The 12,668-nt window shown below is 35.2% G+C and overlaps 2 protein-coding genes across 2 annotated transcripts; both read right to left on the reverse strand.

Annotated features, from left to right (window-relative positions):
• Positions 1-2,226: 2,226 nt before the first annotated feature.
• Positions 2,227-3,042, reverse strand: LOC120997132 (oligodendrocyte transcription factor 3-like). Its single transcript, XM_040427087.1, has one exon. It carries the CDS (start codon positions 3,034-3,036, stop codon positions 2,227-2,229), a length of 810 nt encoding a protein of 269 aa, XP_040283021.1. The 5' UTR covers positions 3,037-3,042.
• Positions 3,043-8,847: 5,805 nt separating this feature from the next.
• Positions 8,848-9,642, reverse strand: LOC120997133 (oligodendrocyte transcription factor 3-like). The gene has a single exon (XM_040427088.1). The coding sequence runs from the start codon at positions 9,640-9,642 to the stop codon at positions 8,848-8,850; it is 795 nt and encodes a 264-aa protein (XP_040283022.1).
• Positions 9,643-12,668: the final 3,026 nt, after the last annotated feature.

Consider the following 12,668-nt stretch of genomic DNA (forward strand, 5'->3'; position numbering starts at 1 on the left):
CCTTCAAATTCATTTATTTATTTGATCCTAATGCCAACAAAATTAATATGTAATCTCTACTACTCTATTTGTTAAAAGAATGTATATTTCTGTTGCTTTGCACGATTCTATATAGTATATTTGTTGTATACTATAATATCAGTTAATGCATGTCAATAAAATTTAGATTTCTCTGTATGAGTTTGGACCTTTTTTTTAACAATGATTATAAATTAAATTATCTACCGGTAATTGTTGATTATTCTAGTTCACCCTTAAGAAATTTTATGTGAACCTATGTGAACCATTCCCATAAGTCTAGGTTAAATTCAGGTTATTTTCACGTCATCTATTAATGTGCTGGTTATAACATTAACAGAAAGTAGCCAGCCCTCTGCTGCCTAAAAAGTAGAGCATGTTTCTGCTCATTTACTCAAGTGTAGAAGACTCCTTTTAATGGTGGGAAAGAGTTGAGTTTATGCCGTGCCTCCTGGCAGTTTAAGTAAAACCACTCGGTTTTCAATTGCTTGTCATTATGTTCCCAAAGAGAAATGGAAATTCAGACTGTGCTCCTTAAATTGGTGACAGATCATAAAATACTGATGTGGATAAACCTTTGTGATGTATAATGATGAGGAAGATCTGTACTACAGTAGGTGGTTCACAATTCATTGACATCCTAAGAAAAGATATCTGTATGCAAGTAACTGGCAGTTTAAAGTTTTGATGGTTTGATAAAATCACAAATCCTATATATAATTATCACTATATTTTCATGACTTATCAGCTCTAACCTTTTCTTCATAAAGAATTCTCCTTTGTGTTGAGTAGTGTACAAGTATCAATCAACTTGAATTTGCTAATATTGATCTTACTGAGGAGGAAGGTCAAACTTTTCATCAAACTAAACAAGCATCTTTTCTGATGATATTTTTGTAATAAATATCTTATGTAAGAAATGCAAATTTCAAGATTAGATTTGATTCTCAGGAGAATATTTAAACTATTTTTTTTTTTATAACTATGAAGAATTTGAAGTTTATGGGTAAATATGGGATGTGTAATAAATTATGGTAAAATGTGTATATCCTAATTTTAGGATAGAGCTCAAAAAACTGTATTATATTTCAGGGGAATGAGCTAATTGGTGCACTCTAATCATTTACTGTGAAGATAATCATCATCCAGCAATTAATTACCACTCTAGGGGAAAGATATTGGGTTAATTACTGCATTACGTTGTGGCATTGCATCTACTTGAATATTATATGAAGAAATCACTAAAACTAACACCCTTTACCTACTGGATTGTAAAACTTTTTAAATGTGTTTTTACATTCTATGTTCAGTTATTAATTTAATTGTTGAATTTGTTCTTATAGCTAGATTGGAGCAAGAGACAAACACAAAGTTATGTTCAAATATGACTTTTTATTTGAAACTGAGCAAGTTCATAATAAATAGATTTATACTTATCAAGAATATATAAAAATAAAGACACGTGCTCCCTTTGAGGCCTAACAAAATTGTTTCAAGCAAATGCTCAGAAATTAAAGAGAAGACAAAAGAAAAACAAAACATGATTCTAATAAAATGGTTCTCAATGGTGATATTTTTATAAACCTGGCACAATGTAATATATAGTCCTTGTCTCTGTACAAATGAAGAGTTTGAGAAGTCCATTGTGACAGATTTAAACACCAGTATAGAATTGGTTCTAGAACTGGAAACAGACACTTCTAGAATCTTATGTCCTTCGACAATATACAGTCACATAGACACCAAATATCTGATTTCAAAGAATTCACTAATAAAATCCTTGTTACAAGGAAAATTTAATGGTTGCCAGGCAAATGTTTCCACAAGACTCACTCCTAGCATGCATGATTCTTTTCAGTTTGCTGGTGGAAATGACATAGACAGGAATTGGACAGTCCTCCAGATATGCGATTAATAACTTGCTGTAGCAACCATCCATTTCCCTTCATATATATTTATATTATGAGAACAAACTTACATATAACATATTTTCACAAGAATCCACCTAGTCTTTAGGTTTGTGAGATACATAATCAAAAGAGATTATGGGAAAACTAAAAAAATGACATAGAAAAATAAAAGAAACATGCGTGCAAAAAGGACAAGTGTCTGCATCCTCCTGCATCACCACAAATATATATTTATATATACAATAGATAGATGAAAAGTTATATTAATCTCTCAAGTCCCTTTATACAGTAAATAATATTATTTTAGCAAGTCCTTAGTTTCTGATGCAATCCTGTTGAGACTGTTTGGTAGAGTGGACAGCTGATGTGGTGGTGGCATCTGACAGATAGTACAAGGACAAGGAAGGCCTGCCCAATGTTGAAAACTGCTGCCAAGTGGCAGTGGAGGGGTCGGTGTACTTTTGAGCAGTGAATGTGCAGGTCTAATACTACCAATTCCTGGTAATGATCCAGAAAGGCCAGATGTGTTAATAGAAGACAATGCACTGCCCAGGATGGGATGCATCTGATGGACGGGTGGGTGAACTGGGTGTGTGGCAGAATGTCCCACAGTCCCACAGTGAAATGCAGAGTGATGGCCCCCATAGATCTCACCCACTAGCCGCTTCATTTCCTCCAGTGAACTTGTGAGCATCAAGATATAGTTTCTTGCAAGCAGAAGAGTTGCAATTTTGGAAAGTTTTCTTACGGATGGCCCATGAGCATAGGGCATGACTTCCCTCAGGCCGTCCATGGCAAGGTTCAGGTCATGCATCCTTTTGCGCTCCCTGCCATTGATTTTCAGCCTCAGATGCTGCAGGTCTTTCTCGGACAGTTGCTTCTTAATTTTATATTTGCTGTTTTCCCCTTCATCTTTAGAACTGTGCCTTGTGAGGACTTCATCTGACATCTTCTGCATGATGTCATTCTGGGTAGAAGATACAGAGTTCAGTCTGCTGTCCTGGTGATGATGATGGTGGTGACGATGATGGTGGTGGCCTCTGAGATACATGTCATCCATATCTGGGGATGAGGCTCTGCTGGACATTGAGCTAGAATCAGAATTCATTTTTATAGATATTTCAGTTTAAAAGAGTTACTGAGGTCTTGATGACTGCTCTGTCCTCTCTGAGCTTAATATAGAGAGAGAAAGAGGAGGACTTTCTCTCTTATCTGTTGCAAGCTCCTCTTTCCTTCAGGTAGCCAATGCAAGCTGTGAATGCACTGCGCACAGACTGAAACTGAAGCAATTATAGAGATACTTCAAAAGAGACAGACAAAAGAAGCCCTCCTATCTATAATGGTCTTGCTAGTATGACGTGCTATTCTTCAGGGCGGTGCATTTGACTGTCCCATTAAGCAAGAAGCCCTATTCATTTTCATTGTGATGCCACCCTGGGACATCTTGGTCAGGGAAATACAAAATCCTGTGAGTGACAGACTAATAACACACTGGCCACGGCAGGAGATGCCCTTCACCGCTTCCTACTAAAAACAGCTTGTAATACATATGTACAGTAAAATGTACTGTACATGCATAGAAAAATGTGAAAGTGCATGTTTGTGTGTAGATTGCTTGTAAGGCAAGCATAAGACAACTGGAAAGAGGTACTTCTTAAACAATGCAAAAAGTTAGCAGAAATTCTAGATTTTACCTGCTAAAATAAAAATTATGAGTATAAAAATATCCATGATTGTATGCAAAAGGATAAAATAATAGACAGTACAGACAGTCCTCACTATAATGCTTTCTGATATATTCATTGCTATCACTTCAACTTTATGGTTGCACTGTAACTCTTAATAACAAATTATTTCAAGAATAACATAAAACTTACAGAAATAGTTGTGTACTATTAGACAAGTGTCCTCTGTATAATGCACTTTTCCATACAGTTTAGTAACTGATTTAAACATTTTAAGTAATGTATTAGTCATTAGTCATATTTTGGATATTTCTCAGACTTGTATTATATAGTACATGTGACTGTGTACATATATACATGTATATGTGTAGAAAACAGTATATGAGTATCTGTGTACAGTATGTGAGTAGCTGTATATTATAACTGTATGTATGTATTGTACAGTATGTATGTATCTATGTACAGTATGTATCTGTATACTGTAAATGTGTGTACAGTATTGAGTGTGTACTATATGTATCTGTGTATGTGTGTACAGTATGTGGGTATCTGTGCACAGTATGTGTACAGTATGTATCTCTATACTGTATCTGTGTATGAGTGTACAGTACGAGAGTATATGTGTATGGTATGTGTTTACAGTATGTACAGTAACTGTATCTGTGTATGTGTGCACAACAGTATGTATTTGTACAGTATGTGTGCACAGTAGGTGAGTGTGTACAGTATGTGTGTACAATATGGTATCTATATATTATATCTGTGTGTGTGCAATGGGTGAGTGTGTGTTATATACAGACATGTCTCTTTTGTGGCGTATATATGGCACAGATACTGTCGCACCCCATGTTGCAGAAGAATCTGCAATTTCTTCCCAGCTGACACCAGGTCTTCAAAAAGGGGGCGTAACGGGGAAGGGGACAGACAGGCCCGTCTCGTTGATCATTTTCTACACCTGCTTTAGGAGTAGAAAATGGTCTAAATCTAAGACAGCAAGGAAGCTTTACATTTAGAATTGGCGGTGGATACACCGAAGTTATTTAGAGGCCGGCCCCTCTACAGCGCAGGGCCTTATTTAGACGGGTGTTTTAGAATGTGCCCCTAAGTCTTTAAAGATAGTTTTCTTAATGTATGAAAACATTTAATAAATATGAAGCGCTGCTGTTTTTAACACAAGCAGCATACTATGTATCAGGCTGAGAAAAGCATCAAATGACTTTAGAGTATGGTTTTATTTTTATACTTTCTACTCTTAAATTCTTACAATTACAGTATTCCCATTCCCCATCTTAAATGAACACCCTTTATTATTTTGCTCATAAAACATCAACACATTTCAAATAAATCTTGACTAGAAATGGGAATGTGAAGAGCTATTTTCGCTCCTTATCATTCCTGATTGCCAGAAAATAGTTTGTGGATTGTGCAATGACAGGAGAGGGTACAGCCACAGAGGGTTAGATTCTGTACTGGAGAACATGGGAGAGAAATTGGCTGGTTTATCACTGATATGAATGAAGGTACAGCAAAGAATTACATTATATCGGAGGTTTAAGGCTATTAAGTGACCCTTGAGCTTAAAGCACAATCCTTACAGCTTTTGTAAGAATCTGCATATATCACTACTATATATGTAAATGTATATGGAGATTACCTAACCTATAGATATGTAGGATATGTGAGAGTACTGGACATATGTGAGAGTGCTGGACATCACGCTTGGTGTTACATATTACATTGATGTCACACTAGCATCTTTCCTGCTAGTGATTTTGGCCTGCTACCAAGATATGTAATGGTCTAATTGGATTTGGAAAAGCTTAGTATTGTTCCACTCTGCTATACGTCAGTTTTGTGCATTTTTCTTTTTACCTTTTCAGTAAATTAATACACTTTACTACTACTACTTACTACTCGTTGCTACTTACTAGTCTACTCTTTACTCTCTGCAAGATCCTGACAGTACACTGTTGCTCTTCAGTCTGGGATTTATTTTAACTTTTTCAAATCCTTTACATATTTACAAATCATGAATTAACTTAAATTGTTTCTATAATTAATAATAAAGCTAAAGATATTGTCTGGATTAGATCCATAAATAAAAGTCCAGCACACTCAATTAAGTCATTGTTCTGAATCACTGCAAGGATCCACGCTCATGTCCGGGTAATCCAGAAATAGAAGAAATAGGATGTAGTATGCAAATACAATCCAAAAATGTATTGAAATAAATCCATTAAAAAACACATCTGCCTGCTGTACATCACTTAGCACTGTAAAGGGGGGATATGCTTATATTGATTTATTTCAATAATTGTTTGTTTTTATTGACAGGCTAAATTCTATTTTGTCGATTTTTGGGTTGTCTGAATTAATCATTCTCTCTGTATATAAGCTAACTGGATAATGGGTGCCCTGATCGGGATCCTTTTGCATTGATTGAAGACATAGCAAAGAGTCGCTTACAATGAGCAGCTCTTATCTGGCAATCCTGCTTGTCCATGTATTAAATAATTTCATTGACTAGCATGTAATACTATGTTTCACCTGTGCTGGGTTGGCTTTCTGCTTGGGAGAACTATAGTAACTATGAAATCAATGGGTTCCCTCTAATATTTTATTTTCCCTTAAATAATTATTTCAACTGATTGGGGAGCTCTCTTGTCTCCATATGAAAATCACCAATGCAAAGCTTGCGCTTCACTTACTTGGACAACTTGCAGTACTTATGTTCGCACACTGAGAAAATGGACTACAAATCTGAAGCCAATAAAGTAATATATATATAGAAATTTGAAATAAAAAATGCACTTTGTACATTTTTCACAATTTGAAAACGTATGAGAAATATCAAACTCTTTGAGAACTCTATGGGAAAAGAAGAATGATCAAAAAATTGAGAATTCATAGATATAGATGGTGCACGTTTATGATTTTCAATTCTATGACTATTCAAGTAAGTGCTAGATCCCTGTGGATTGCTGTTGATAGCAGTCCAACTTAATACAGCAAGGTTCATGTATGGAAGGCATGAATGCTAGAAGAAAATTTAGCTTCAATTGCAAAGTACCATTATTTGCTAATTTTGTAAAATTTATTTAGTAGTTCATGTGTTCCATTGATGTGAACCGGAGGAGGGTTATACATTAGGTAGATCATGCAGTACGTGTACTTAAAACAGATACTCAGAATTGTTCTTGATGCTAAACTGCATGCAGAAATGCACAAAATAATGGGGAAAAAAATGTATTGCTTAAATTATTCGTAAGAAGTTTTATTAGTACTTGTTCCATTGTGTATTTTGCTTTTTTTTTTTCAAATAAGTTCTAAGGATATTTAGAAATATTTTTTATCTGTGGCAACTGGAGGACTGAACATAATCATCACCATCTTTTGATGAATCTCTTTCTTAATGTGATCAAAACATTTCTTCTGTGTAATCCATCTGTCTCCAGCTGTACTGTTGGAAATATATACATTTATATACACTTATCACATGCAGTTTCAGCAAATGAGAAGTGACACTGTATTCTGTGAATAATGAGCCTATTAAATACCTATTTCTTTATACAAATGTTTGGATCTTTTCTTGCCTCCGTGTCATCATAGCTTTATAATTCCATTAATCTGTAGAGTTAACACATATCAATTAACAGCTTTATCACATCAGAATCCAATATGATATATAGATAGATAGATAGATAGATAGATAGATAGATAGATAGATAGATACTTAGAGCAAAAAAGAGGCAGCACTTCATAATAGGTGAAAAGGTTGTGGACCCACTGAATAAAGCGGGTCTACAGCCCTTTCACCTATTTTGAGTGCTGCCTCTTTTTATGCTGTTTTGATAATCATATACCAGGATCTGAAGGTTTTGGAGGGATTACACCCAGTTCTTTTCTGACACTGCTGCTGAATTTCTTTATTAGATAGATACCTAATATATAAATATAAGTTAGATATGATAGATAGATAGATAGATAGATAGATAGATGTGTATCAAACTTTTCAGTAAGGTTAACAGTATTAGATAGATATAAGATAGACAGATATGAGATAGATTGATATGAGATAGTGTAATAGATAGTTTGCAAACTTTTAAGTAGGCTTAACGGTATTGGATTAGACAGATATTACATAAGAAAGATAGATAGATATTTGATAGATAGATAGATAAATACTAGATAGATAGATAGATAGATAGATAGATAGGAGATATGGTTAATAGTATTAGATTAGATACATATGAGATAGATAGAAAGATAGATAATAGTTCCATAGCTAGATAGATTAGCAAATTTTTAAGTAACGTTAACTGCATTAGAGAGATATGAGATAGATAGATAGATAGATAGATAGACAGATAGATAATAGATAGATGATAGATAGATAGATAGATAGATAGATAGATAGATAGATATGGCATAGTGTAGTAAACTTTTAATTAGAGTTAACAGTAATGTGTTTACACATATTAGAATAGAGCTGAATTATGGCACTTTGTAACTCAACAAATAATAAATACAATTTACAACATATTTAAAATGAAATAATTTAAGGTTCATATGAAAAGGAATAATTAAAACACAAAGGTCCAATGCAAATATTTTTTTATTTGAAACATAATAAATATATCCATACGTCTTGAGAATGTATAAAAAATAAAAGCACACACTGTTTTTGAATAGATTACAACAAATAGAACTATTTAGACAAAAATGAGAAAAATGAACAAAAATGCTAAATTACAATATGAAATTGATAGAAATGTTCATTTTTTTTAAGTTCTTTTAACCTTGTCACTGCAATAATAAAAAAAACATTGACCAGGTCTCTATATATGTGAACAGTCACATTAATAAATTCCTTGTTACAAGGAAATATGCTTGGTAGCCAGGCAAATGTTTCCACAAGACTCACTCCTAGCATGCATGGTTCTTTCCCAGTTCTGTGGTTGAAAATATATATACAGATATAATAGAAGCTTAATAGTCCCAATCTTTGAATATAATTACACTAAATATTTACATATAATACATTGTATCCAACTAAACGTTACCTTGCAGAGATGTTTCTCATGAAGACAGTACAAAAGGTGCAGAAAGTAAAAGAAGCATGCATGCAGACAGGATTTCATTCTGAGCCTTCCTGAATACCACAAATTTACATTTATATATTTAGATTTATGCAGGTCATCAAAAGATTCTAAAAAAAAAGTCTGTTGGAATTATTACTTTAGCAAGTCTTTGCCTTCTGCAGCGATCCTGTTGAGACTGTTTTGTAGAGTAGACAGCTGAGGTGGTGGTGGCATCTGACAGATAGTACAAGGACAAGGAAGGCCTGCCCAATGTTGAAAACTGCTGCCAAGTGGCAGTGGAGGGGTCGGTGTACTTTTGAGCAGTGAATGTGCAGGTCTAATACTACCAATTCCTGGTAATGATCCAGAAAGGCCAGATGTGTTAGAAGACAATGCACTGCCTAGGATGGGATGCATCTGATGGACGGCATTAGATGGGTGAACTGGGTGAGTGGCAGAATGTCCCACAGTCCCACAGTGAAATGCAGAGTGATGGCCCCCATAAATCTCACCCACTAGCCGCTTCATTTCCTCCAGTGAACTTGTGAGCATCAAGATATAGTTTCTTGCAAGCAGAAGAGTTGCAATTTTGGAAAGTTTTCTTACGGATGGCCCATGAGCATAGGGCATGACTTCCCTCAGGCCGTCCATGGCAAGGTTCAGGTCATGCATCCTTTTGCGCTCCCTGCCATTGATTTTCAGCCTCAGATGCTGCAGGTCTTGCTCGGTCAGTTGCTTCTTAAGTTTATATTTGCTGTTTTCCCCTTCATCTTTAGAACTGTGCCTTGTGAGAAGTTCCTCTGACATCTTTTGCATAATGTCATTCTGGGTAGAAGATACAGAGTTCAGTCTGTTGTCCTGGAGATGATGATGATGGCCTCTGAGATACATGTTATCTATATCTGGAGATGAGGTTCTGCTGGAAATTGAGCTGGAATCAGAATTCATCTTCTCGAGTCTTATCTGAGATGTGTTTTCTTAGATCTTGATAAAACTTTTCAGAAGATGACTGGCAGCAGAAGTCTCTGTAAGCAATGATGATAGAAAGAGGGAAAGAGAGTGACTTTCTCCCTTAGTTGCTGTACTCTTCTTTAGCTTTCAGGTAGTCAATGGAAGCTGCAAATGCACTGCACACAGACTGAAAACTGGAGCATTTATAGAGCTACTTCAGAGGAGACAGACAAAAGAAGCCCTCCTATCTACAATGGTCTTGTTAGGATGACGTGCCATTATTCAGGGCGGTACGCTTTGACTGTCACATTAAGCAAGATGCCCTATTCATATTCATTGTAATACCACCCTGGGACATCTCGGCCATGGACCATCCAGAGTCAAGGAAACACAAAACCCCCGACCGTCAGACTTAAAGCAAACTGACTACGGCAGGAGCCCTCCCCAAATACTCAGCGATGTGCACAGTTTGTGTTGGTACAGTATACAATGAAGATATTGCTATAAATACTAAATAGTTGCATCCAGTCTTCTATATGGAAAAATAAAACATATTTTTACAGGTATATATTCTTCATTATTAAATTGTTAAACATGTATACACTACAAATTAGTTTACACAGAACTGTAATATTTATGCCATGTGACAACTTTATTAATGAACCACAAAATATTTATGAGTAGGCTGCTTATTTTTACAGAATTGGAACATATAGAAAGAAAGAAAGCAAATATAAACGGTATATAGATAGATGCTAGATATTAAATAGATTAGCTAGATAGATAGATAGATAGATAGATAGATAAATAGATATGGATAGATAAATAGATAGCTAATAGTTAGATAAATAATAGATATAGATAGATAGATAGATTAAATAGATTAGATAGGTAGACAGAGAGAAATAGAAAGATAGATAGATGTTAAATAGATTAGATAGATAGACAGAGATAGATAGATAGGTAGATAGATTAAGATAGACAGACAGATATATAATAAATATTAAATAGAATAGATAGGTAGATAGATGGATCTATATTAAATAGATTAGATAGATAGATAAATAGATATTAGATAGATAGAACATGGCTGAAAGGTTTTCAATACGTCAATTGCAAGTAAATTAAAACTGCACAGATATGTTTATGCTCCTACCAATACACCAGTGTTCACTTTACTTAGTGCAGTTTAGACAAGTTCTGGTTATTCTAACTTTTTACTTTGTTCACAGTTTTGGTTAATAAAGTCTATGGTAAAGTATTTTTATTTAAAGGGAACCTGTCACTGGGATTTTGTGTATAGAGCTGAGGACATGGATTGCTAGATGGCCGCTAGCACATCCGCAATACCCAGTCCCCATAGCTCTGTGTGCTTTTATTGTGTAAAAAAACCGATTTGATACATATGCAAATTACCCTGAGATGAGTCAGAGCTTGAAAATATGACTCTTCTCTGGTCACACAAGTAAGATATGACTCTTTTATGTTAATTTGCATATGTATCAAATTTTTACACAATAAAAGCACACAGAGCTATGGGGACTGGGTATTGTGGATGTGCTAGCGGCCATCTAGCATCCCATGTCCTCAGCTCTATACCCAAAATCCCGATGACAGGTTCCCTTTAACACAAGGTTTCCCTTCATAATTTTTCTTTTGTATGATAAATTTATATCTTTTTTAGAATGCAGATGTTTTTCAGTAAAATAAGAAATCCATTCATTTTGTAAAATGTAAAAGTCTGCAGCATATTAGCCATATTAGAGACATGTTGTGTAATATTTTACTTTAGTTTACAAAAAAAAAAACGATACTGAGGACTGTGATACAGCTGAATTCAGGAGGGCAGCTGCAGCTGCTGGCCAGGTACATAAGTACCTGATGCTTCTAGCATTAATAGTAGTATAAGGTTGGGTGGTACTCCAATTTGATTGCGTGGGTATTTAGGAGATGGTTCCCAAACCAGATATAGATAATATTTAGACTCCTGTACTTCACTTGGGTTACAAAATAATCCTTTTATTAATGTGCGGTTCCAGTCAAAAAACGTTTCATGGCGCCTTGGAATTTAGGCTACAGCCTTACCAGAACGCACGCCACATAGGGTCACAGAGCCCCCTAACCACGCAGCTTCCTGCCACCCACAAAGGGGACACTACCTCCATGCTTTTTCACAACCGATGCGGCTCGATCCGGTTGTACTGAAGAAGGCTATAAGCCAAAAAACGTTTTTTGACTGGAACCGCACATTAATAAAAGCATTATTTTGAAACCCAAGTGGAGTACAGGAGTCAAAATATTATTATTGCTTCTAGCATTAATTAATGCTGAAAGCATCAGATCATTATGTACCTGGAATAAATGAAAGAATGATGTTCCAGCACTCACGATTTCTTGGTAGCTAAAATCCTCGTCTTTATTCAGGCAATAGAAAATAATGTACAGGACATCCACCACTAGTGCAGCAACATTGACGCGTTTCGAACAGAGTTCTTATTCTTAACTGTGAACAGTGTCTTTTCCCAAGATTAAATACTGGTTTGGGAGCACCTGGTTCCACCCCCACCTGAAGGGCGGGGGTCATGAAAGGAGGGAAGGGTGGAGCCCTCCGCTCCCTGGACAAGGCACTGTTCACATTGGCTTACAATGGGGATGCGCTTAGCATCCATATAAAGTCAATAATCTTACATATATATTGTGAAAAATTGTGAAAAATTCCATAACCAAAACAGTGAACATAAATGTAAAATTTCATATGCAAAAGTACAGATACACAGTATACATATAAATAATAATATAAATTTATCATACCTAAGTATCTTTTATCGCATATGTTAATTCCGACATAAATAAATCCTAAATCTTCATTATCACTCGAAAATAAAATGGTCAATAAAAATGCATAAATTCATTTTTCATATTAAGACCATTCGGGTATCTAGTATCCAACTTAAAAATCCAAAAAGCCTCCCTCAATCTCACTAATCGCTTCAGATCTCCTCCCCTTTTCGATAACCTCACTT

This window comes from Bufo bufo, chromosome 4, assembly GCF_905171765.1.
Source record: "Bufo bufo chromosome 4, aBufBuf1.1, whole genome shotgun sequence".
NCBI classification, from domain to species: domain Eukaryota; kingdom Metazoa; phylum Chordata; class Amphibia; order Anura; family Bufonidae; genus Bufo; species Bufo bufo.